General features: G+C 41.9%; 3 protein-coding genes and 1 long non-coding RNA gene across 9 annotated transcripts in view; 2 read left to right on the forward strand and 2 right to left on the reverse strand.

The window, feature by feature from the left end:
* Positions 1-160: 160 nt before the first annotated feature.
* Positions 161-4,804, reverse strand: srr (serine racemase). 3 transcript variants are annotated; one of them, XM_042403423.1, is made up of 7 exons: positions 4,722-4,804; positions 2,670-2,847; positions 2,393-2,574; positions 1,757-1,887; positions 1,490-1,638; positions 1,316-1,405; positions 161-741 (listed from the first exon to the last, which is right to left on the reverse strand). In XM_042403423.1, exons 2-7 carry the CDS (start codon positions 2,845-2,847, stop codon positions 500-502), a joined length of 972 nt encoding a protein of 323 aa, XP_042259357.1. In that variant the 5' UTR covers positions 4,722-4,804; the 3' UTR covers positions 161-499. The 3 variants fall into 3 exon arrangements, with proteins under 3 accessions (XP_042259357.1, XP_042259358.1, XP_042259356.1); XM_042403424.1 differs by lacking the exon at positions 4,722-4,804 and adding an exon at positions 3,247-3,283; XM_042403422.1 differs by lacking the exon at positions 4,722-4,804 and adding an exon at positions 3,006-3,044.
* trmu (tRNA 5-methylaminomethyl-2-thiouridylate methyltransferase) lies at positions 3,367-7,144 on the forward strand. Its single transcript, XM_042403425.1, has 11 exons — positions 3,367-3,588; positions 3,785-3,950; positions 4,043-4,149; positions 4,511-4,633; positions 4,746-4,918; positions 5,107-5,160; positions 5,316-5,382; positions 5,625-5,725; positions 5,944-6,088; positions 6,172-6,254; positions 6,399-7,144. The coding sequence occupies exons 1-11, from the start codon at positions 3,507-3,509 to the stop codon at positions 6,546-6,548; spliced, it is 1,251 nt and encodes a 416-aa protein (XP_042259359.1). The 5' UTR covers positions 3,367-3,506; the 3' UTR covers positions 6,549-7,144.
* On the reverse strand, positions 6,029-19,341 carry LOC121890846. Its single transcript, XR_006093950.1, has 3 exons — positions 19,267-19,341; positions 18,902-18,953; positions 6,029-6,112 (listed from the first exon to the last, which is right to left on the reverse strand). It is a non-coding gene; the product is annotated as an uncharacterized LOC121890846 (long non-coding RNA).
* The window catches only part of celsr1a (cadherin EGF LAG seven-pass G-type receptor 1a), a 95,674-nt gene continuing 83,530 nt past the window's right edge, over positions 9,553-21,696 (forward strand). For 2 of the 4 annotated variants that reach the window (XM_042403415.1, XM_042403417.1), the window contains exon 1: positions 9,553-13,487. In XM_042403415.1, coding sequence (XP_042259349.1) covers positions 9,926-13,487 — 3,562 coding nt within the window. In that variant the 5' untranslated portion in view covers positions 9,553-9,925. The remainder of the gene's footprint in view (positions 13,488-21,696) is intronic. The other 2 variants (XM_042403416.1, XM_042403418.1) reach the window with 1 other exon arrangement.

The raw sequence follows: 21,696 nt of genomic DNA on the forward strand, positions 1-21,696 counted from the left end.
CAGCTTTTGACAGAAAGATATTCAGAACAGCTTTATTCTTTTAAATAACCTTGAACGACCAAGTTTGTGGATAAAGAAATTCTTTAACTTTTGGAAATTTAAAATGTCGCAGACTTTTTTTTCTAAAGGGCATAACATTATTTACATACTCAGAATGAGATGAGATTGAGGTGTTTATTAAAACTAGCTGTACATACACTGTTAAAATGTTTATTCACAGACACTTAAATTAGTTATTCAATGAATATGGTCTTACTATATATCAACTGATTTCATCATGATTAATCTCACATCCAGACAAATATCATGTCAACAACAGAAACAGAAACCTCCTACAGTTAGACTCAATACATACAGACAGAATGGCTCTAAAATGAATAGTGAATAGTATTTCAACTTTACAGTGTGTTAGACTATAAAGAGACACAATGTTCACCTCAGTGGCCACAAATTGGCACAGATTTGTCAGAATTAGTCACATAAAGTAGTGAAAGTTTTATCAGTCTGGGAAGTTAGCGAGCTCGTCTTTGCCGACGTTCCCTCCACTGAGGATGCACACCACATTCTTCCCCTCCAGCTCAGGTATCTTGTTATTAACGATGGCAGCGAAGGCAGCGGAGCCCGACGGCTCCACCACAAGTCCAGACCTGTAGAGAGTGGACACCGCCGCCTTGATCTCCTCATCGTTCACCAGGACGATGCCCTCCACGTAACGCTGGCACAGCTCATAGGGCAGCGTGCCTGTGATGCAACGCAAAGGAGAGGGAAGCAAATTATCACTGAAGTCGACACTTATAATCAGAAACTGCTAAATGGTTACTGTCTTTAATTCAACCACAAAAATATTCATTTTTTTCAATTACCTTTAATATTCTCCTGTGAACTTGATTTAAGGCAGAATATTAACACCAAACTATTCTTTGTTCTTTGCCTCTTTTTCAGTTTTAGATATGCGTAATAGCTGACACCAATGAAGGAATTCTCCACCCAAAAATGATTAGTCTTGTATCAAGTTTGTACTTCCTTCCAAAAATGCACTATATTTCTAGTATAAATAAGCACTTTACTGTATTGCCAAAAAGCAAAAAAATATTAAAGAGTCCATAAAAACATTTAAAAGTGTTGCTAACCAGTATTCCATGCTAAAAGGGGGTCAAAATAAAGTAGAAAAGTTGCACCTTTAAATCTAGGACAAATGTGGGGGGAGTGATCAAGAGAAAAGAAATGTGTTCTGACAAGCAAAAATCACAAAAAATACACCATCTCAGTGTAGTAGTTTGAAAACAGACTCAACAAAATCCTAATCTGCTCGTACCTGCAAAAGGTGGTGCAAGTCCTGAAGCGATGCTCTTGGCGTCCATGCCCACTGGCTTCTTCTCAATGAAGCTTTTGTACATGGTGCAGGCTGGAGTTAAACACAAACACAAAGCACATGTCTACACTGATGTTGCAGATCTTGACACTGTATCATGTGTCGGTGAGTTTGTACCTCCTTCTGGTTCCACACCGTAGATCCTGGTTTTATCACAGCCTGACAGTTTGATAGCAGCAGCTACTCCTGCTAGCAGCCCCCCTCCACCACAGCACACTACCACCACATCGGGCTCGGGCATCACCTCCAGCAACTCCATACCTAGACTGGACACACACACACACATACACCCAATTCATGACACACTGAATTAAACCTAGTCAGGGATGTATTATGTGGTTTCTACCTAAGTGATCCAAAACCCACCATCAGCCCTGACTGTACCTGGCATGTCCTGCGATCAGATCCAGGTCATCATAGGAGTGCAGGAAAGTCATGTTGTCCACCTGAACGCATTGATTCACCACGTTCATCAGACAGGAGGTGGGAACTCGCTCCACCTCAACCCCGAAACTCTGAGGACACAATATACCATGTAATACACATAAAAAGTGCAATTATTCATCTGAACATTTGGTATTTAAAGTGAATTTAGTAGTCGTGATGCCAATTTTTGGCATGGAGAGATGCCTGCAGCGAGAAAGAGTGAGAATGTGATATTTTCTGTATGGGTTGTTGTAGATGATGAGGAATAATCAATACCTTTAACCAGTGACATTTAAGTCTAAGTATGGCTCTCAATTGAGATACTGTGCAAGTAGTAATCTGAATATTTCCACTTTTGTCAGTAATACTATTTAAAAAATGTACAGATTAAATTATTTCTTTTAAACGAGGCCTGATTCTTTTCAGAGGGATTAGGGTCAAACTCTGATTACTGATCAAACTGATATGTTAATGTAATATCTGAGTTCTTGTCGTAACATATTACTGCTGGTAATTTGTGTTTTGCATGTAAAAGATGATTTAATTCCAGACTTTCTGTCTTTAACCTTGCTGGTCAAGCAGATGACGTCTGACCTGTATGAGGATGGATCTGGACACTGGAGCAGTTTCAGGCATCACCACTTTGCCCTTTGACCCGTAGTGTTTTGAGGCGTACGCAAAAGACTTCCCGTAGTTCCCGGCAGACATGGTTACAAAATGACCACCCTTCGGTCTCCTGGCAAACTGATTGGCCACTCCTCTGATCTTAAAAGACCCTGTCGATCAAAACATGTCACCAAAAATCAACGCAGGATTGAAAGACATGAATGTGTGAGACTGTCAATACTGAATTAAAGTGGTTTCCTCTGACCGGTCCTCTGCATGTTCTCCAGTTTGATGTGGATGTTGCAGTCCACGTTTAGAGGCAGCGTGGTCTGACACCAGGGGATCATGGGAGTGTTGATGACACCCAGGGGGCTGCTCCTTACCGTCTCCCTGGCTTCTCTCAGCAGATCCAGGGTGACGCCGTCTGCAGACATCTCGCCCATCTGTATCAGAAACACACAACATAGAATCACAAAGATATTTGAGTAGCTAAGTCACCATTTTAATACAAATGACATATATTAATATTGTATATCATAGGATGTACTATCATTTTTCAGTTATACAATGGTTGTCATATATATTATATATATATTTTCACCTCTGCTATCAACACTGCTCTAACTGTAATTCAGCTCCTGTACAGAATAGTAAGAAAAATAATCTTAATAGGAGGTATTATTTAAAGATATTAGTTAGTCTATGCTGATACTGGACATGTGAGGAGTCCATGCACATAAATGAACGTTAAATTACAAAACCAATATCCAAGTTTTTACAAGAGACTTAAAATGAACGAAAAAGCTATGTTTTTTGATGTATCGTACATATCCTCTACTAACCTTATTATTAATTTAGACTTCCCTATGTTTTTTTTTTTTTACAAGTGAAGCTCCGTAATGTTTACAGTGTTACAACTTTTGCGGCCCCCCGCCGACACAAAAGGTTCCCATTTGAATTGTGTTTCTAGTCGGACGTTCTTATTAGACGGGCCGCAAACATGGCAGTTCCTTCAGGTGGTGGAAGGACAGCAGTTAGCTAACTTTTCTGAGTTACATAAGGAAAACAAATCAATAGAAGAGACGGACTATAATTTGAAAACATGGGTTTTATAAGGCACGTCGTGTGCGCCATGTCTGGCGGCGTCGACAGCTCCGTGGCGGCGTTGTTACTGAAGAGAAGAGGTGAGAAGCCTTCCAAGTCTGAAGCCTCATGAAACAGAAAATAATTGAACTGACTGATTAAAGTTGGTTAGTTGAGCGTTTGTAGTCCCATTCAGCTTTACCTGAATGAGACTACAAGGAAAGTTAACTGTATTTTTCTCCAAGCCGTTAAAGTCAGTGTATGTTCTGTTTTTGTTGCCAAATGTGCTTTTTTTAGGTTACAGTGTGACAGGAGTGTTTATGAAGAACTGGGACTCTCTGGATGAAAGCGGACTTTGCACTACAGAGAAAGACTGTGAGGACGCCTACAGAGTATGCAAGACTCTGGACATCCCCTTCCACCAAGTGTCTTATGTCAAAGAGTACTGGCATGAAGTTTTCAGGTATTTGGGTCTGTCATTCACAAATCACAACAGTTTTTAATATCCTAATTCTCTAATATGAATGTCATATCTGTCTTTTTCCCCCTGATCAGTAATCTGTTAAAGGAGTATGAGAAGGGCAGGACTCCAAACCCAGATATACTGTGCAACAAGCACATCAAATTCAACCATTTCCACAAATATGCCATCAACACTCTGGGTACGTAGTTATATTATAGATGTATGCTGACATAAACATGTTCTAAGGTGCTTAATATTTGTTTCACTAGTGTGTTTTTTGGCTGGAAGGCTAGGGTTTTGATTATTGTGTTAAACTAGGCCTGAAAAAAATAAATAATAGAGTGAAACAAAAGATAGATAAAATAGATAAAAAAAACAAAGACAAATGAAATCTATTAGAGGATAAATAAATAAAGTTAATAATGTCTATAAATCATTCTTCATCCAGGCTAAAGAGGTAGGTTTTAAGTTTACATTTAAAGATATAAACACTTCCAGCTGCTCTCAGAACCTCAGGCAGATTGTTCATAATAAGTATTGGGCTGTCGTTGTTGACATAGGCGCTGATGCTATGGCAACGGGCCACTACGCAAGGACATCCCAGGAAGATGCAGAGGTTTTTCAGCAGACACACACAGCCCCGCCCACCACGCTCTTCAGAGATCGTTTTGAGATCAGAAATCGTAAGACTTCTCCCCTCCACTTTTTAAAAAATTTTTTTACTTCTCCCGTTTTAAGCCGAAATTTGCAACCGGTCTGTTTTACACTTATCCCTCTTATTCTTTCCTTTACCAGCGGTGAGGCTGCACAAGGGAGCAGATCTCGTCAAAGACCAAACTTTCTTCCTCAGCCAGATCTCACAAGACGCCTTGCGACAAACCATGTTCCCACTTGCTGGACTCACCAAAGATTTTGTGAAAAAGATTGCTGCTGAAGCCGGGTTCCACCATGTGCTGAAGAAGAAAGAGGTAGAAAAAAATTTACATAAAGCAGACATTTAAAGAAAATTTAAATCGAATTCATGCTGATAAAAAAGATTTTTATAATCTGCACTAAGAAATGTCATTTTGAGTTTCTGACCAATGAACAAAAAGCACTTTCTTGTCTGTATTGTCAACTGCAACATGTGACTGAATGTGTTGATGCTTTCTTTCAGAGCATGGGTATCTGCTTCATTGGAGAGAGAAACTTTGAAAACTTTATTTTGGAGGTGAGAAATTAAGCTTTGATTAAAAACAGTTTTTGTCCTCTTTGTTTTTTCTTTTCCTTTTTTTCAGTGTTTGTTGTTCTCTGTTTGTGATGAGTTTAGAAACCATAATTTATTAAGAGATACATGTAAATTTACATTTTTGTTTCTCTTTCCAGTATCTAGAATCTAAACCAGGGAACTTTGTCTCCATTGAGGACGGGACCATAATGGGAAAACACAAAGGTATGTTTGTAGTTCACAGGTTCTTAAAGTTTTCTTGCAACAAAGAACTAGTGCGTCACTATTACATAATCACACAGAGAGAAGGTAATAACTCCTAAAATATTACATTTTAGGCCAACAAAAACAACGTTAAAATCCCTTTAGGTGATAAAGCTGTTTGTACTTTACCTTATGTTCCAAACTCATAAAGCATATCATGTCCCTTTCTCCACTTGTTCCTCTGTGTGTCTCCGTCCATCCAGGCTGGTTCACTCTGACTCTGGGCCAGAGGGCGAGGATAGGAGGGCAGAAAGACGCCTGGTTTGTCGTGGACAAAGACATCACGACTGGAGATGTGTTTGTCGTGAGTTAATCAGTTCCTGTTGAAACATCTTTGATTTCTGTCTCCTCTTGAATCATGAAGCCTCCTTTTAGACTTTCTGAGTTGCTGAGAGAGAGAAAAGTTATCAATAACACTTAGGATTCTCATAGATTTTACTCACTTTTATATGCTTTTTTCATCCATGCAACATTAACCAAAACTGTTTGAAAACTTCTGTCCTTAAATCTCTCGTGGCTCAGGCTCCAGCTACCAATCACTCATCTCTGTTCCGTGACACGATGCGGACGGACCGCTTTCACTGGATAGCAGATGACCCGCCTCCCACACTAGCCAGGACCCAGATGATGGAGTGTCACTTCCGCTTCATCCACCAGATGCCGCTCAGTGAGTTTTTCATTATCAGGGCAGCTGTATTGATAAACGAGAAGTGTAATCGTGATGTAAAAATCTTTTTTTGCGCTTTCCAGCTCCCTGCACTGTGACTCTGAACATGGACGGCTCTGTGTGGATCTCACTCTCCCAGCCAGTTAGAGCTCTGACGCCTGGACAGGTAACGCAGCTATGTCACAGAATTCAGTGTAGTTGCTCAGGACTATGCTGTTACACCAGCTTCAATGCCAGCCTAAAAGACTCAAAAAAAAAACAACACACTTCCTCTTAGTTTTTTAAGTCCTCCTTTTCATTTCTCCCCCAGTTTGCTGTACTCTACAAAGGAGACGAGTGTCTGGGTAGCGGGAAGATCATCCAGCTGGGGCCCAGTGAATACACGCTCCAGCAGGGCCGAGAACGTTTGTTAGCAGCCGCGCGGCTCAAGGAGAAGCAGACCCCTGAACCAGTGAGCTGAGACGACCCCGCAGCCCAGCCGTGGTGGAAATGCACTCTGTCTGGTACATTAGAGCACTCTGATTTGGAAAATAAACAGTTTCTTAGGGTTTTATGACACGCTGCTCCTGGTGAGCTCAACAGTATTGATGACACAAGGACAAAACGGTTACATACTGTGAGCTTGTCTGTTAACTGACCAAAGTGTTTGTTCAGCTAAAATCATCTCCAGTCGGCAAGTGTTTTAGAGTTAACACTACACGGTAATAATATGGTTTACTAAGCAACAGTAACCTCGCTTTAAAAGGAAATCAAACGTTACAAACGTTCACTTACGTACTTCTAACATCACTAAATGGATCTACTTCAACACCTCAGCAAACTTTTCCAGGTACAGTATGTCTGTTTCTGCTTGTGTCATAATTTATACCAAGATAATTCTCTATTGCACCTCCATGATGGCACTAGTTGTGCTGTTATTGATGAATATGCATTACAAGGAATAACACCTTGAAATAAGTTTTATTTAGGCAAACAAGACTGTTGGATAATCATGTACTTGGTACTGGTTTATGTACTGTATTCAAGAAGAATACACTCAGTGCTAAATGTGTTTTTTTTTAAAAAAAAAAAATCAATTTAAGACGTGTGAAGTTGCCATGTCAGACACCAAAATCAAGCTCACCTTTTTGAAAAATATTCAGCTTTTGAATATTCTATTGATGAAAAATGATCCACAGACTTAAACTTTTATTTGGAGATGTTTTTTCTTCACACAGTTCTCAGTGTTTTGGTTTGCAGTGGGAGAGAAAATGCTGACAGTGTGCGGTCTGAGCCAGTTATTGTTGTTTTCTTTACTGTAATAATATAAAACCTACTAGTGATCCAGGGGAAGGAGGCATAGTAGGTTCTTGCGGGCACTCAGACTCATCTGGGAATGAACGTGGCTCTGTTACACTCTTTTTTTATTCAGTGTACTGAAAACTTGACATTTAGCTTTTCTTGGCATTTCCGAGGCTACTCGTGTTCTCAGTGATTCTCTCTGCTCCTTCACCTTTTTCCTCATAGACTGTCACTCATGTTTACCCTAACTCTGGGCCAACTGCAGACCTGTAAGACTTATGAAAACCCCATGTTTATATGTGTTGCAACATTTAAACACCAGCTGCTTCCAGTTTTAGTATTTGATGTTGACAGTTCCTTGGTGATCAATATGAATCCGTGACTCTAGTTATTTGAGTCATTGTCACAAAATAAGCTAGTTTTTCTTTTCTTTAAAGGAAATCAAGTTAGTAAAGTAAAAACCAAGTACAGAGTAGAGTCTCTCTGCAAGTGTTTGTTGTTTGGAAGTTTTCTCCTTTTTAAAGAAGATATCGTGTTCAAAAGTCAGTTGAAATTATTGACTAAAAATTTGCAGAGTTAACAAATGATTGCAACTGAATACAAAAAGAAAAGAGTAAATATGCTGATATTTTTTGTTTGAGCTCTCTTTGAAATTTGAAACAAAAAATAGAAACAGTTTTTACTTGTTATTACTCTACTGTTTTATACTGCCATGCATTTTGATGCCATGTTTATTTTAAAATATACATATTTAGGGCTGTGTGATATGACAATATATGTCATGTGACTTTGGTCATATCGCTCAGCCCTATACATATTTTAATTCTTTGTTGTTGAAAAAGCTTACAAGAAAATTTTAAGTGCCTTTTCTCTTTGGTTGGCATTGTGTACAAACTGTAAATACCTGAAATTTTAAAAGCGAGTGAATAAACCTGATAAGTGATATGTTGAGTTGTTTTTCATCTGCCTATATATTTAAAAAATTCTGTCCGGAGTCATGAAAGTCCAATACTTAGTGAGAGTGCCTTGGTTGTTGTACTGTTATTGGTCCACAGTGGGGCACTATTATACAAGATAAACCTCCAGGGTGGACCTGTTGTCTTCAGTCAGTATTGTTAAGCACAGCAACATCCTGGACAGTCACGCCATCGCCTAATTATAGAAGTTTAGTTTCATAACCCTGTATTATTTCCCAAAATAGATTGAATGTGTGGTAATTTCTGTTAAATTGTCCTGTAAGTCAGTGGTTCTCAACCTTTTTGGTATCAAGGACCCCTAAATTGATACACATCAGGCTGCGGACCCGTATTTGAGAAGATGTAGTGTCAGGGGTCCCCACCTGATGACATTTAGTTATTTCACAACTGTCTTTTCTGTAGATTGGCAGATAAACAGAGAAGAGTGTGAAACCTATGAACATAGTAATCATTCTTATGCATTCTCTCATCGGGCTAACTTCTAGTTAATGAAATAATACTGAAATTAAAATATTCCCCATTTTTCTGGGGACCCCCTGAAACCCTCTCAAGGGGGGCCCAGGGGTCCCTGTACCCCAGGTTGAGAAGCACCGCTGTAAATCATCTGTCAGCCTAAAACTGGTTTTCTTGGGGGGGAAAACAATAAATGTGATTGGAATACAGAGAACATAAAGAAAAACAAAACAATAACAATAAAATGAAAGGTTTTGTTGATATACCACTTTGCAAAGCTGTAAAGTGACAAAAGTGATAAAAGTTCCGAAAACAAGACAAACAAAAGAAAAAAAGAGTATTAGGAGCATAACAAAACCATAAAATGAGTTTTTCCAACCTTAGACAGAACCAGTTTTAAATTCTGAGAAAACATTTTATCCCAGAACAATTACAGTGTAATGAACATAATTCCCACAGTGCACAACGCAATCATATATCAGTTTGCAAACATCTGCTTTACATTTAACATTCATCAGGTTTGCTGAAAAGAGTTTGATAGATCCAAATGATATGAATCAATGTAAACTCTCCTCCGTTTATTGTAATCACAGCCGTGTACCAGTTGATTCAAGATGTGACATCATTTTCTAAAATTATGGACTTTAGGCTTTAGTTCAACTTCTTTTTATGTCTTCTTCATGTACCGTCACTGCTTACAACTACTTCAACATAAAAAAGTTGAAGAGGGAGCGACACTCAAACACGCATTAGGAATTTAAACCAACTCTCACCCTATTGTAATAACAATGCACTTGCGCGCATTGGTCACCCGGTCAGGGCCACTTCCTAAATCTCCATGAGAAAAAAAAAGTCCCCCCCGTGAAAGCGTCCCGGAGGGGGAACACAGCAGGTTTATGGTAATAAGCTTGAGGAGGAGGAGGAGGAGGAGAGCCACGGAGCCATTTTGTACTCATTTTAAACTCAGTGTGGGTTAACGCAGCCGCTGCGCGCCGTGGATACACTGATACTATGGATAACGAGCGTCTTTTTCCGCGTTAAAACTTCACAATGAGGGATAAAAGTAAGACGCGGTGTTGGGAGAGGGAGAGTTAATGCTTTTGCGGAGGAGTTTCGGTGAAGGTGAATGGGATTTGGAAGGTTTAAAAGCATGGAGTTACCGATGTATTGGATTTGGGTTTGTGTCTTGTTCAACGTGCCGCTTATTGTGGGATGTTTGGAGCTACACCTTTCGGAGACTTTACAGCCCGGGACGCATTTGGCAAACCTGTCGCTTGGCCCAGGGAGGACTTATAAACTTGACAGGACTTTATCCCCTAAATTTATTCAGAACTTTTTCCAAGTTGGGAGGCACGACGGAGTTATCCGTCTGTCCCAGAGAGTGAAGTGTGCGCACACACTGAGGAACCCTGCGCCTGTTTATTTCCGAACAGGTTCCTTGACATCTGGAGATGTTATTCTCACACGTTTTAATGTGTTCGTTCATGGCCAGGACTGTTTTATCAAATACAAGAGAAAGAAAGCGTCAGGTAAGCCAGACATTGACATTAAACACCTTTCAAATCTGGAAGCAACTTCCTGCTTATCCGCAGGTAAATTGCTTTTGAATGTAACAGAGCTTTTGCCTGCCTTTACGCGGAACATCGCCCTTTTGGACTCTGTGTGTGTTGGAAAAGGCTTAGTTGCGGTGTTCAATCATGGGAATTTGTTCCTGGTCAATGACTTATGTCTTGAGCACAGAGGACAGCCCGAGGTGAATTTGCACTGCCCGTTGCACAGCTCTCCAGGCGGTCGGCTCTCTGTGCAGCTGAGTTTGACGCTTGCAAAAGTGCCTGAACAACATGGATCCTTATCAGAAACCGTCCAGAGAAAGTCGGGCAAATTGATCCGAAGAGGGAAGCGACAAGTAAACACGTCTCCCCAGTTCCAGCTCCCCAACTATCAGGTGTCCGTGCCCGAAAATGAGCCTGCGGGTACGCGGGTTATCACCCTGAAAGCCACTGACCCGGATGATGGAGAGGCAGGGAGGCTGGAGTACGGCATGGAAGCCTTATTTGACAGCAGGTCCAATGACTTTTTTACCATCGATTCTCAGACAGGGAGCATAACAACCGTCCAGGCACTAGACAGAGAAGTCAAAGACACCCATGTTTTTAAAGTCACTGTGACTGACAATGGCACCCCCAAAAGGTCAGCCACTTCTTACCTCACTGTCACTGTGAGTGACACTAATGACCATGGCCCGGTGTTTGAGCAAACTGAATACCGTGTTAGTATCCGGGAGAATGTAGAGGTGGGCTTTGAAGTGATGACAATCCGGGCCACTGATGGAGATGCTCCCTCCAACGCCAACATGATTTATAAAATTGTGAATGGCGAAGGAGTTAACTCTGTATTTGAAATCGACCCACGGAATGGTCTGGTGAGGATCAGAGAGCGGCCCGACAGGGAGACCCGGGCCCAATACCAGCTGATTGTTGAAGCCAATGACCAGGGCAAAGACCCAGGTCCCCGCAGTGCCACTGCCACTGTCCACATCTCTGTGGAGGATGAGAATGACAACTACCCACAGTTTAGTGAAAAGAGGTATGTTGTACAGGTCCCAGAAAATGTGGCAGTCAACACAAAAGTCATCCAGGTGGAGGCCACAGACAAAGATGAGGGGAACAATGCCAAAGTTCACTACAGCATCATCAGCGGTAATGTTAAAGGACAGTTTTACATTCACTCCCCCACTGGTGTGATTGATGTCATCAATCCCCTGGACTATGAGATGATTCGGGAGTATAATCTGAGAATTAAAGCTCAGGACGGTGGCAGACCTCCGCTGATTAATGGCACAGGTATGGTGGTGGTGCAAGTGGTGGACGTGAATGACAATGCTCCCATGTTTGTCAGTACACCTTTCCAGGCTACTGTGTTGGAAAATGTGGCCATCGGTTACTCCGTGATCCACATTCAAGCAATTGATGGTGATTCAGGAGAAAATGCCCGTCTGGAATACCGGCTAACTGATACCACCCCTGGTTTTCCGTTCACCATCAACAACAGCACAGGCTGGATTACAGTAAGTGAAGAGCTTGACAGAGAGACCACTGAGTTCTACACCTTTGGCGTGGAGGCGAGGGATAATGGGATACCCGTGATGTCATCCTCAGCCAGCGTCAGCATCACGGTGCTCGATGTGAATGACAACGTACCCACATTTACAGAGAAAATCTACTCGTTGAAGATCAATGAAGATGCTGTGGTGGGAACCAGTGTGCTGACAGTGACGGCCGTGGATAGGGATGTGAACAGTGTGGTGACTTATCAGATCTCCAGTGGCAACACCAGGAACCGCTTTGCCATCACTAGCCAGAGCGGCGGTGGGCTCATCACTTTAGCCCTCCCCTTAGACTACAAGCAAGAACGCCAATATGTCTTGACAGTTACTGCCAGTGATGGAACGCGTTACGACACTGCTCAGGTGTTCATCAATGTGACAGACGCCAACACACATAGGCCGGTCTTCCAAAGTGCCAACTACCAGGTGATGCTCAGTGAAGAACGACCTGTGGGCTCCACTGTGGTGGTGATCAGTGCGACGGATGAGGACACAGGGGAAAACGCTCGCATAACATACGTTATGGAGGACAATGTTCCTCAGTTTAAAATTGACCCAGATACTGGTGCCATCACAACACAAATGGAGATTGACTATGAAGACCAGGCGTCCTACACATTAGCCATTATTGCTAGAGACAACGGCATCCCTCAGAAATCTGATACCACCTATGTAGAGATTATCATCCTTGATGCTAATGATAATGCTCCCCAGTTCCTCAGGGATATGTACCAGGGGACTGTATTTGAAGATGCACCTGTCTACACCAGCGTTCTCCAGATCTCTGCTTCAGACAGAGATTCTGGCTCAAATGGCAGGTTGAGCTATACATTTCAGGGTGGTGATGATGGGGAGGGGGATTTCTTCATAGAGCCTTACTCTGGTATCATCAGAACTGCTCGCAAACTGGACCGGGAGAATGTTCCTGTTTACAACCTGAGGGCCTTTGCTGTGGATAGGGGGGTTCCTCCTCTAAAAGCAGCTGTTCCCATTCATATTGTAGTTCAAGACATAAATGACAATGCTCCAGTGTTTGAGAAGGACGAGCTTTTCATTGATGTGGAGGAGAACAGCCCAGTGGGGTCCGTCGTGGCCCGAATCACTGCCACAGACCCTGATGAGGGCACTAATGCTCAGATTATGTACCAGATCGTAGAAGGGAATATCCCAGAAGTTTTCCAGCTGGATATTTTCAATGGCGACCTCACTGCACTTACAGACCTGGATTATGAGACCAAAACAGAGTATGTCATAGTGGTCCAGGCCACCTCAGCACCACTAGTGAGCCGGGCCACTGTGCACATCCGTCTGGTAGACATGAACGACAATGAGCCAGTGCTGCAGAACTTTGAGATAATTTTCAACAACTATGTCACCAACAAGTCCAACAGTTTTCCATCAGGAATAATTGGGAAGGTACCAGCTCATGACCCTGACGTGTCGGATAAGCTACGGTTCAAGTTTGAATCTGGAAATGAGCTCAGACTGCTGCTGTTGAATGAGGACACTGGGGATCTGAGGTTGAGCAGGGACCTGGACAATGACAGGCCCCTGGAAGCACCAATGACCATTTCCGTCTCAGGTAAAATAACATTTCAAAAAAATCTTTCCTTCTATCATTCTGTTCTATCTTTTTCTATGAAGAAATTGTTGATTTTCATGTCAGTTACATGTGTCAGTTCAGGCAAACAAGGTGATAAATGTTTTTCATGTTGGAAATCTGAGTCACCACATGTGACAAATCATCAAACTGCAGAGTCAATATAGAGTTTTCTGTTGAACAGAGACCAAGGGCAGGTTTCGGCTGTAGTGTTGACTGTATGTTCAATAATTGTTTGCTGCAGGCTCTATGCAGGATCCGGTTGTGCCGCTTTTGTGCTGTTTGGGTGATAAATGTATTGTGTGCAAGTGGTTTGGTTGGGATAATGAAAAGGTGCTATTAGCAGGGCACCCTCATAACCAAGCCGCTTTGTTGTTGCAGATATGTGGGTTTCTGTAGGAAGTAGGTACACACACATCCATATAGTGCAAGAATATGCACACACATGATTTCCCTCCTTTGGAGCATATACATAGTCTGTACTCTTTGAAGTGCAGAGGCTGAAGGTTTTTGGCTGCAGAAAGATTGATTAACATCTTGTGGCAAGATGTCTCCTAAGATTTCACCAGAGTAACGTTTCTAGCTTGAAAAGTTTATTCTTGGAACTGCTTCAATTTTGAATGAAAGATAAGTTTTAAATCTAGATTTTTTTTGGAAAGGTTTTTGTAACAGGTTTGGATCTGAAGGCTTGTGCATTCATGCTACAAGGTCACGCAGAAAGAATTTGCGCATAAGTTTCCCTTTTTCCACTACAGAAGCAGACTTTGTTCTTTAAAGTTAAAGATTAGACCAATGCAAACACTTGGACATTCACACCTAAACTGGCAGGGTCACGGCTACAGTACAAGCAAACTCACACACATACAACACACACACACACACACACACACACACACACACACACACACACACACACACACACACACACACACAATTTGCAAGAAAGCACTGTGGCATTAATCAGGCGGTTGGACAGGCAGGATAACTACCCTGTCACCTATTGACAGCTGGTTGCTCAACCTCCTCTCTGTCTTTCTTTCTCTGTCTTATTCTTAACCATTCTTTTCTTCTTCCTCCTCTCTCTCTGTTGGCTGATCTTTCAAAGCACATTAAGCCCTGAAATGGGCAGACGGCCCAACACAGCTAGATCTTTTCAATTCTCCTTCCTTCTGTGTCACCCTATCATCTAGCTCTTCTCAAAGCCAGCATATCACACATACTGCATGAATACAAATCAACTGTGATGGACCAGGCTGCACCAGGGCAAACCCATATCCTCAGTTCATCAGTCTAATCACGTTTGTGGTTATTTTAACTCTAGGCAATGGATCATTATGACAGCTAGAAATTTCACAAATTCTTGGGCGGCGACAGAAACACTGATGAAATAATTCAGCAGATCTTTGGTGCACATACAACTGCATCAGAACAAGTTAATGCAACAACTGCTGGTTCATCAGTCGCTAGTCTCTCCTTTTTTCCCCTAACAGTGTTTTTGCTTAAGGACTTGCGCCATCTTTTCTCATGAACAAAAGACAGACTGCCCTCTAAGTGCTTTATGGGTGTTATAGAAGACCCACAGAGCATCTGAGGAAGCAGCAACTGACCACAATAGTTACAAGACTTATAGCCCTCATTCACTGCCTCTGCACTCTTGGTTGTCAATAACAGTTGACAGCTCTTGCAGTATCCCTGACAACAGTGACCTCATGATGGTCCCAATGGGGGCTGGACCTCTTCATTAGGGCACACACATACAAATATATCTAAGCATGTGTTCTTGCAAAATTAAACAGATGCACACACTCTGAAAAACTGCCCCAACCCCCCTTTTTTTGGTGGCTCACCCTGATGTCAAGTGTTAGGTAACCATTACCACTTATGTCTTGACCTTTCAACCCCAGGCTCTTGAGAGAGGAAGGCCTGAGGGGACTGATGAGCTAACGGCATCTTAAGAAGCACCAAGAAACAAGACTGTGATTGTGTTGCTGTCTCTATAATTTAATCACTCTCTGGGTCTAGTGGTCTCCCATGTTCTCTTAAGCAGTATTTAGTCTTACTGTGAGGCTAATGTTTTGACCTTTTCTCTGTCTCTGTCTTATGCACATACTAGTCAGTTCAGTTTGGGTTTCTAGGCCGACATCATCTTCATCAGCTAATATCAACATTGACATCCTCTTTCTATGAGTGATGAGACTGATCAGAGTGCATTAGTTCCGTCTTGCCCCCTTAACCCCAATCACTATGCCTGATCAATAGAACAAATGGCTGTTGATCTATCAAAGCGAGCATTGATTTGTGTTGGTTGGAGATGACTGACAGGGAAATAGAGATGAAGAGATTGCCATCTGTCACAAAGAATGACACATTTTACTTTCTATATCCTCCTAATCAAGACTCTTCTTTGAAAACACTCTTGCACAGGTGCTTTTTATTTTGGCGAACAGAAGGCCTGGGAATGTTTGTCAAGCCCTCTGCTGAAACATGAGTATGCTCCAATATCTCTCCCGAGATACACTCGTTTAACACACTCTGCTAGCCACAACACTGTTCTATCTGTCCTCATTCTCTCTCCCCCTGTGCTTGCCTTGTATGTGTGTGTGTGTGTGTGACTCACAGTAACTCAGTGGTTTGAAAGCTAGGGGTTATGTGTTCTCATTCTAAGAGCTTTTATCTTAGCTCGTCAAATTTCACTTAAAACCCTTGGGGTTTTCATTGTGTTTTCTAAAAGATGAGTATCTGTCAATTTATTCTGACTGCTTCAAGTGTCACAAAACAGAGAAGGACTTGAAGTTAATGCACTTGCCTCCTTCATTCTTGAAAACCATATTTTCATATCTAACCTATTTCGACAGGTGTAATTAACTTTTCCTACATCACTATGCCCCATCCAGTCGGTGCCTGATCAAAGCAAGCCTGTAGTTGTACAGAGGATACACATCAATGATAATTCCACCAATTTGTTACCGTAGTTACTTCATAATACCAGCTGGTTGATGGCCAGAGTTGTTAGCAGAGCTCACAGTCAGACCCACCATCTGAAGCCAAAATTTACTAGCGCTTGGCATGTGTTGCTAATAAGAGTCTGTTGCCAGCAATCTAGATAATTAGCGATTTCCTAAAGTGGTGATGAAAAGAAAGGCTTGATTTTAATTGTACCTGAATGGACTTTTGACCTTTGGGAAATTTTGTCTTGACAGAAATCTCAATTGATCTCAAGAAACCAATCAGATCTGATGCAGTTCATGGCTACTTTAAAAGCGTTCATTGTCAAAGTGATGATTTGGGAGCAAAAAAAAGGAACAGTGGACTACATGTGACACAGGGAAGATTGTTTCATTAGTTAGTTTAGACATGATGTTCAGAGAGAAAGACACAAACATGTGTGTCGTGGCCCTGATAGCCTCCACATTCTTCTTTTTGCACCAAGCAAATTGCTGTAGATCTGCTTCCTGATATGCAAAAGGAATCACCTAATGTGCACTGGAGTTTTTTTCCTCAGGAAATATCTACCTGATAGGTGGGGTTTACAACAGCAAACGTTAAAGCTCGCATTAACTGGCTCTAGGTGGAGTTGTGTTATATCATTCAGTGATGCAGGACAGCAGATTGTTACTTAAACGATTAAGAATGATTGATGCTAAATCGTCTTTTTCCACTCCTAGCTCTGATCGTTTTCCTTATCCTCGGTGAGCGGGATGGCATGCAGCTACACGCACTCATACACACACCCGCCTCCAACCTCCCCCCTCCTCCCTGTGCTTGCCCTCTTTTCCCCCATGGGGCTTTTGCTGAGCGTCCATGCCTTTTGGTTTGGTTCTTAATTCCATTCAAGGAGCTGCATAGCTCAGCTTTTAACATTTCTGTTCTAGTCCACCCCCCCATTACACACACTTTCGCTCTTTCTTTGCTTTCTCTCGCTCCTCCTCTCTCTACATACATAATTAGATTTCTACTGTGACACAAGAGCTTTAGCTTTGTGCTTATTTTAAAACCCAGGCCAAGATAAAATATGCTCTGCTGATGGACTCGCTGAACTTCCACTTAAAAACATTCCTTTGAAAACTGCTGCCTTATCATTTAAAAGGAAAGAAAAAAGTGTAATATGAGGGACAATTAAACTTGTGCAATACAGACTGTAGACTGTTTGGGCATGATGCATTGCTCCCTGTATGAATAATGTGACTTGATTAACTCTCCTGAACCACATCATCATCTGATGCAGCCCTTGTCCTTGGCATTCTTTTGGTTTGGAATCACAATTTGGCCTCAAAAATATTGCGTCACAAGAACACATATTGAGAAACTACTCCTGTGTGAGTCAAGGGACAAATTGCCTTTCCCCTGTCCCGATCCTTTTTCCCAGGTCTGATGTTCTGACGAGAGATATGTGACTCCTCACCGGAGCTCAGGTGTGGGAGCGATGCACATACACAGATAGTGCTTACACAGGACCTCTCACCTGTGAGATCAAAGCAGGACATGGGGTTTTACACACACACTCAGTGGTGAGAAATGACCCCGAACCTTCTTACACATGACTTCTGACCTCAAACTGATGGATGAGGACGAAAAAGGGGGGAAGATCCCAGGAAAAGGGAGTTCGATATCTGAGATTTCTTCCCATGGAAACTTCAACTGAAGCTACTTTTTACCTGCCAGAAATTACTTAAATGAATTTCCTTGTTTTTCACTTGCAGAATGACTGCTTTATATCTTTATTTAACACATTTTTTTATATATTTGTGAAGTCTTAAGTTGTACTTTTTCACAAAAAAAAAACTTGGTATCAGCTCAGTAACCAAACTACCAAGGAATTTTAAATAACAATCAGCAGAAGAAAGAGTGGTATAAGTTTCATCACAGTGTGTATGTAAAACCATGTATGGTTGCTATATTTGATGGTGCCTGTGTTCTTAAGCCTTGTCTACAGCAGCTCATATGTTTCTCTGCAGTGTGTGAGATATGCAGCCATTCTCAGGCTTGGCACTCTCAGTAACTGATATTGGGAGATCCCATTCATTCCTGAGATATCACACACCCTGCTGGATTTAGGCTAAACGTTGCCCCTCACCACATTGCCCTCTGTCTCCTCCCTCCTCATCCTATCTCACTGTTCTTTCTTCTCATTCTTTGACTCGTTGTTATTCCTCTCCTTTCACAATCTTCCTTTCTTTCTCTTTCTCCGTGCTTTCCTGAAGAATGCACCCATTGCTTGACCATTTGGAGTGTTTCTCTCCTGCCACGTGGTTGTTGAGGCTAAATCCATCCTGAGCGGTTACAGAAACTTATTAGATTACTGTCTTCTTCTCGCTTTCTCTGTCTGCATGACTGTCTGTATCTGTGTGCCTCTCTTGTCAGTTTGCATGTTTGTGAATGTGTTTGTGTGCGCATACCTGGCTGGGCACTATCCCACCAGTGTGTCCAGTTTATCTTTCTTCAGTCGTCCTAGCAAAAAAATGAATCCATAAAATAACTTTTAATTTATATTTTAAAGTAAATGTAAAAGTGTAGTTGCACATTTTGGGAAATACGCTTATTTGTTTTCTAGCAGAACGTTTGATAATATTATTGATACCACTCACATGTCTGTATATGACGCTACAGCTAGCAGTCGATTAGCTTAGCTTAGCAGAAAGACTGTAAACAGGGCTAGCCTGGTTATGTCCAAAGACCAACAAAAACAAACACCTACCAGCACTTCTAAAGCTCACTAATTAACAAGTTATATCTTGTTTGTTTATTAGGTGGATTTTGTTACCTTCGGGCACAGCCACGCTAGCTATGTCCCTGTTTCCAGTCTGCGCTAAGCTAACTGTCTGCTGGCTATAGCTTCATATACAAACATGAGAGGTATCAATCTTTATATCTAACTGTCAGCAAGAAAGCCAGTAGGCAGATTTCCAAACATGCTAAACTATTTTTTTAATAAAAAAAATAAAGGCCGGCATACTTCTAAGATATGGAATTGTTAAATGGTTGTTAATTGTTAATACATTTTTACAAAATCTGTTAATCAAAGCGTAAACCATACACTGACAGCACTGAAAACTCAATTGAATGACATGATGCTCCGTTGTCCTGAGGCAGGGAGTTAGAGTCAGCAGAGAGCACATGCAGGTGTAATAACAGTGTTCATGTCTCTGTTTGTGTGTCTAATGAGCGAGAAAGGAATTGCATTCATGCTTAATCTTGCATATCCAACATAGGCTTTAATGCGTGCATGTCAGGTCTGTGTGTGTGTGTGTGTGTGTTGTGTTTGCCCTCTAGGCTATAGTTGGGAGTTTGAAGTGTAAATACCAGGGGATCAAGACTGGTCACTTTTCGACTCCACTGATGTCTGAACGCTCAATTACAGGTTAGAGAGAGGAGGGTCCAAGGATCTGAGGCTGTTATTGCCTGCGAGAAGCAATACGGCCAGACAGTGACTAGTTTGGACACGGGATAGGTTGGGTGCTGTTCCCGTTTCTCCCAAGGCAAACAGCTCCCTTTACCGAAATATGAGTAAAAAATGACTTGAAAGATACTAGACGAGAGGTCCCATTTTTGATTCTTTAAACCCAAGATGCTAGTTGTTGCGCTTAACTGGTTGAAAGAGCAGCCTCCTTGGCATGAATTTTATCTCAGTTTGTTTGGTGTTGTCTAAATCCGCCAAATCTGTTCACCTTTTGCTACTGGAAGCATGTTTCCTCCCACGTGCTTAATCCATGTGCTGCTATCTTAAGAGGAGTGTTTTGATTCCAGCAGGAAATCTCTCTCTAAGCATCCCGGTGGTTTCTGTGGCGGGCTGGACTTTGAGCTAGAAAGTGGGGTGTCTTCTCATCGTGCAAGTGTGTTTGCTGTGGGGATTGTAAAGAGAAGTTGTTTGTTTGCAAACACCAATGCCTTGGGCTCAGGTTGTTAAAGATGCAGGGGTAGAGATGGGGGTGGGGGGTATTTGGGGGGAGATCTTATCTGGGATTCTCTTTTTTTTTTCAAATTTGTGTGTCTAATTGTGTTTCTTTTAATGTATATATATAATATATATATACTGTGTCTGTGTGTGTAAGTGCTGTTAAGTGAGGAAAGCCTCCATCTACTTCGACACATAGATGACACGCCTCTCTTTCAAACACACACACATACGTACAGAGGCGGGGTTATCTCTCGTTTACATGCTGCAGGACAGTGATTTCACCACTCAAACTCCAACAGGTTTTTTGGGGGTGGGGTGGAGGGGTCGTATGTGATCGTAACCTGACACACCTCTCTCAGTCTCTCTTTCTATTTCATTATCTCTCACTCAGACGACACAATACTCTTCTTTGTCTCTCTCACTGAGGAGGCAGGGTGAAGCATCGTGGCTCGCCAACGGCCCACAAGTGTGACATTACATGCGTCAGGCTGCGCAATGACCAGCTGGAGGAATGTTAAGTGGGGGTGGTGGATGGTGGATGGTTGCTGAGGGTGTAGATGCACAGTATGTAGCCAGAGTGAATGACAAGTGTCAGAGCCGCCTTCTTTTGTTGGTTGGCAACGTTTACACCGCAGGGCTTCATGCATCTTCTTAGTTCAAACGCATCTGTTTCTCTGCTTTTGCTTTTCTCTCCATTGTCGCTGGCGAATGACATGAGATTTACTTGTTACAAATTTAGATTTGACCACTTAAATACATGTGTTGGTTGCATGCTGTGAGGTCAGATTTTATACAGATGTGTCCACTTAGGTGCAGATGGGAGCTGTTAGATTGTGATTCTCTTTAACTTGAGCTCGTTTACAACAATTACAAAACATCAGATTACACGCAAGGGAAAAATAAAAATTTGGACTTTTATCGGCTGCAGTGTAAAAAAAAAAAAGCCACTAGTTTTAGAATCTTACTGGTACTGTATCAAGAATTCAGGGTGACAGTTACATTATTGACCTTTTAACTCTTAGAAACCAGACTTTACCCTGAGGTTACCAGAATGTTCATCAGTCTAGACTGAAAACCAGAGGAAGCCCAATTTTCTCCATTAGGACCCTTAACTCTGAGAAACAATCTGCCTGAGGAGCTGAGGCTACTGAACCTTTTAAAACTCTTCTTAAAAGCCACAAATTAGACAAGAACAAAGATCTGGAAGCACCAATCTGTTCCAGACCACCACCATGAAAAATTCTAAACACACACATGGCAACCTGTTTTTTTTTTTTTTGGGGGGGGGGGGGGGGG

The sequence above is a fragment of the Thunnus maccoyii genome, chromosome 23 (genome assembly GCF_910596095.1).
Source record: "Thunnus maccoyii chromosome 23, fThuMac1.1, whole genome shotgun sequence".
Taxonomy (NCBI): domain Eukaryota; kingdom Metazoa; phylum Chordata; class Actinopteri; order Scombriformes; family Scombridae; genus Thunnus; species Thunnus maccoyii.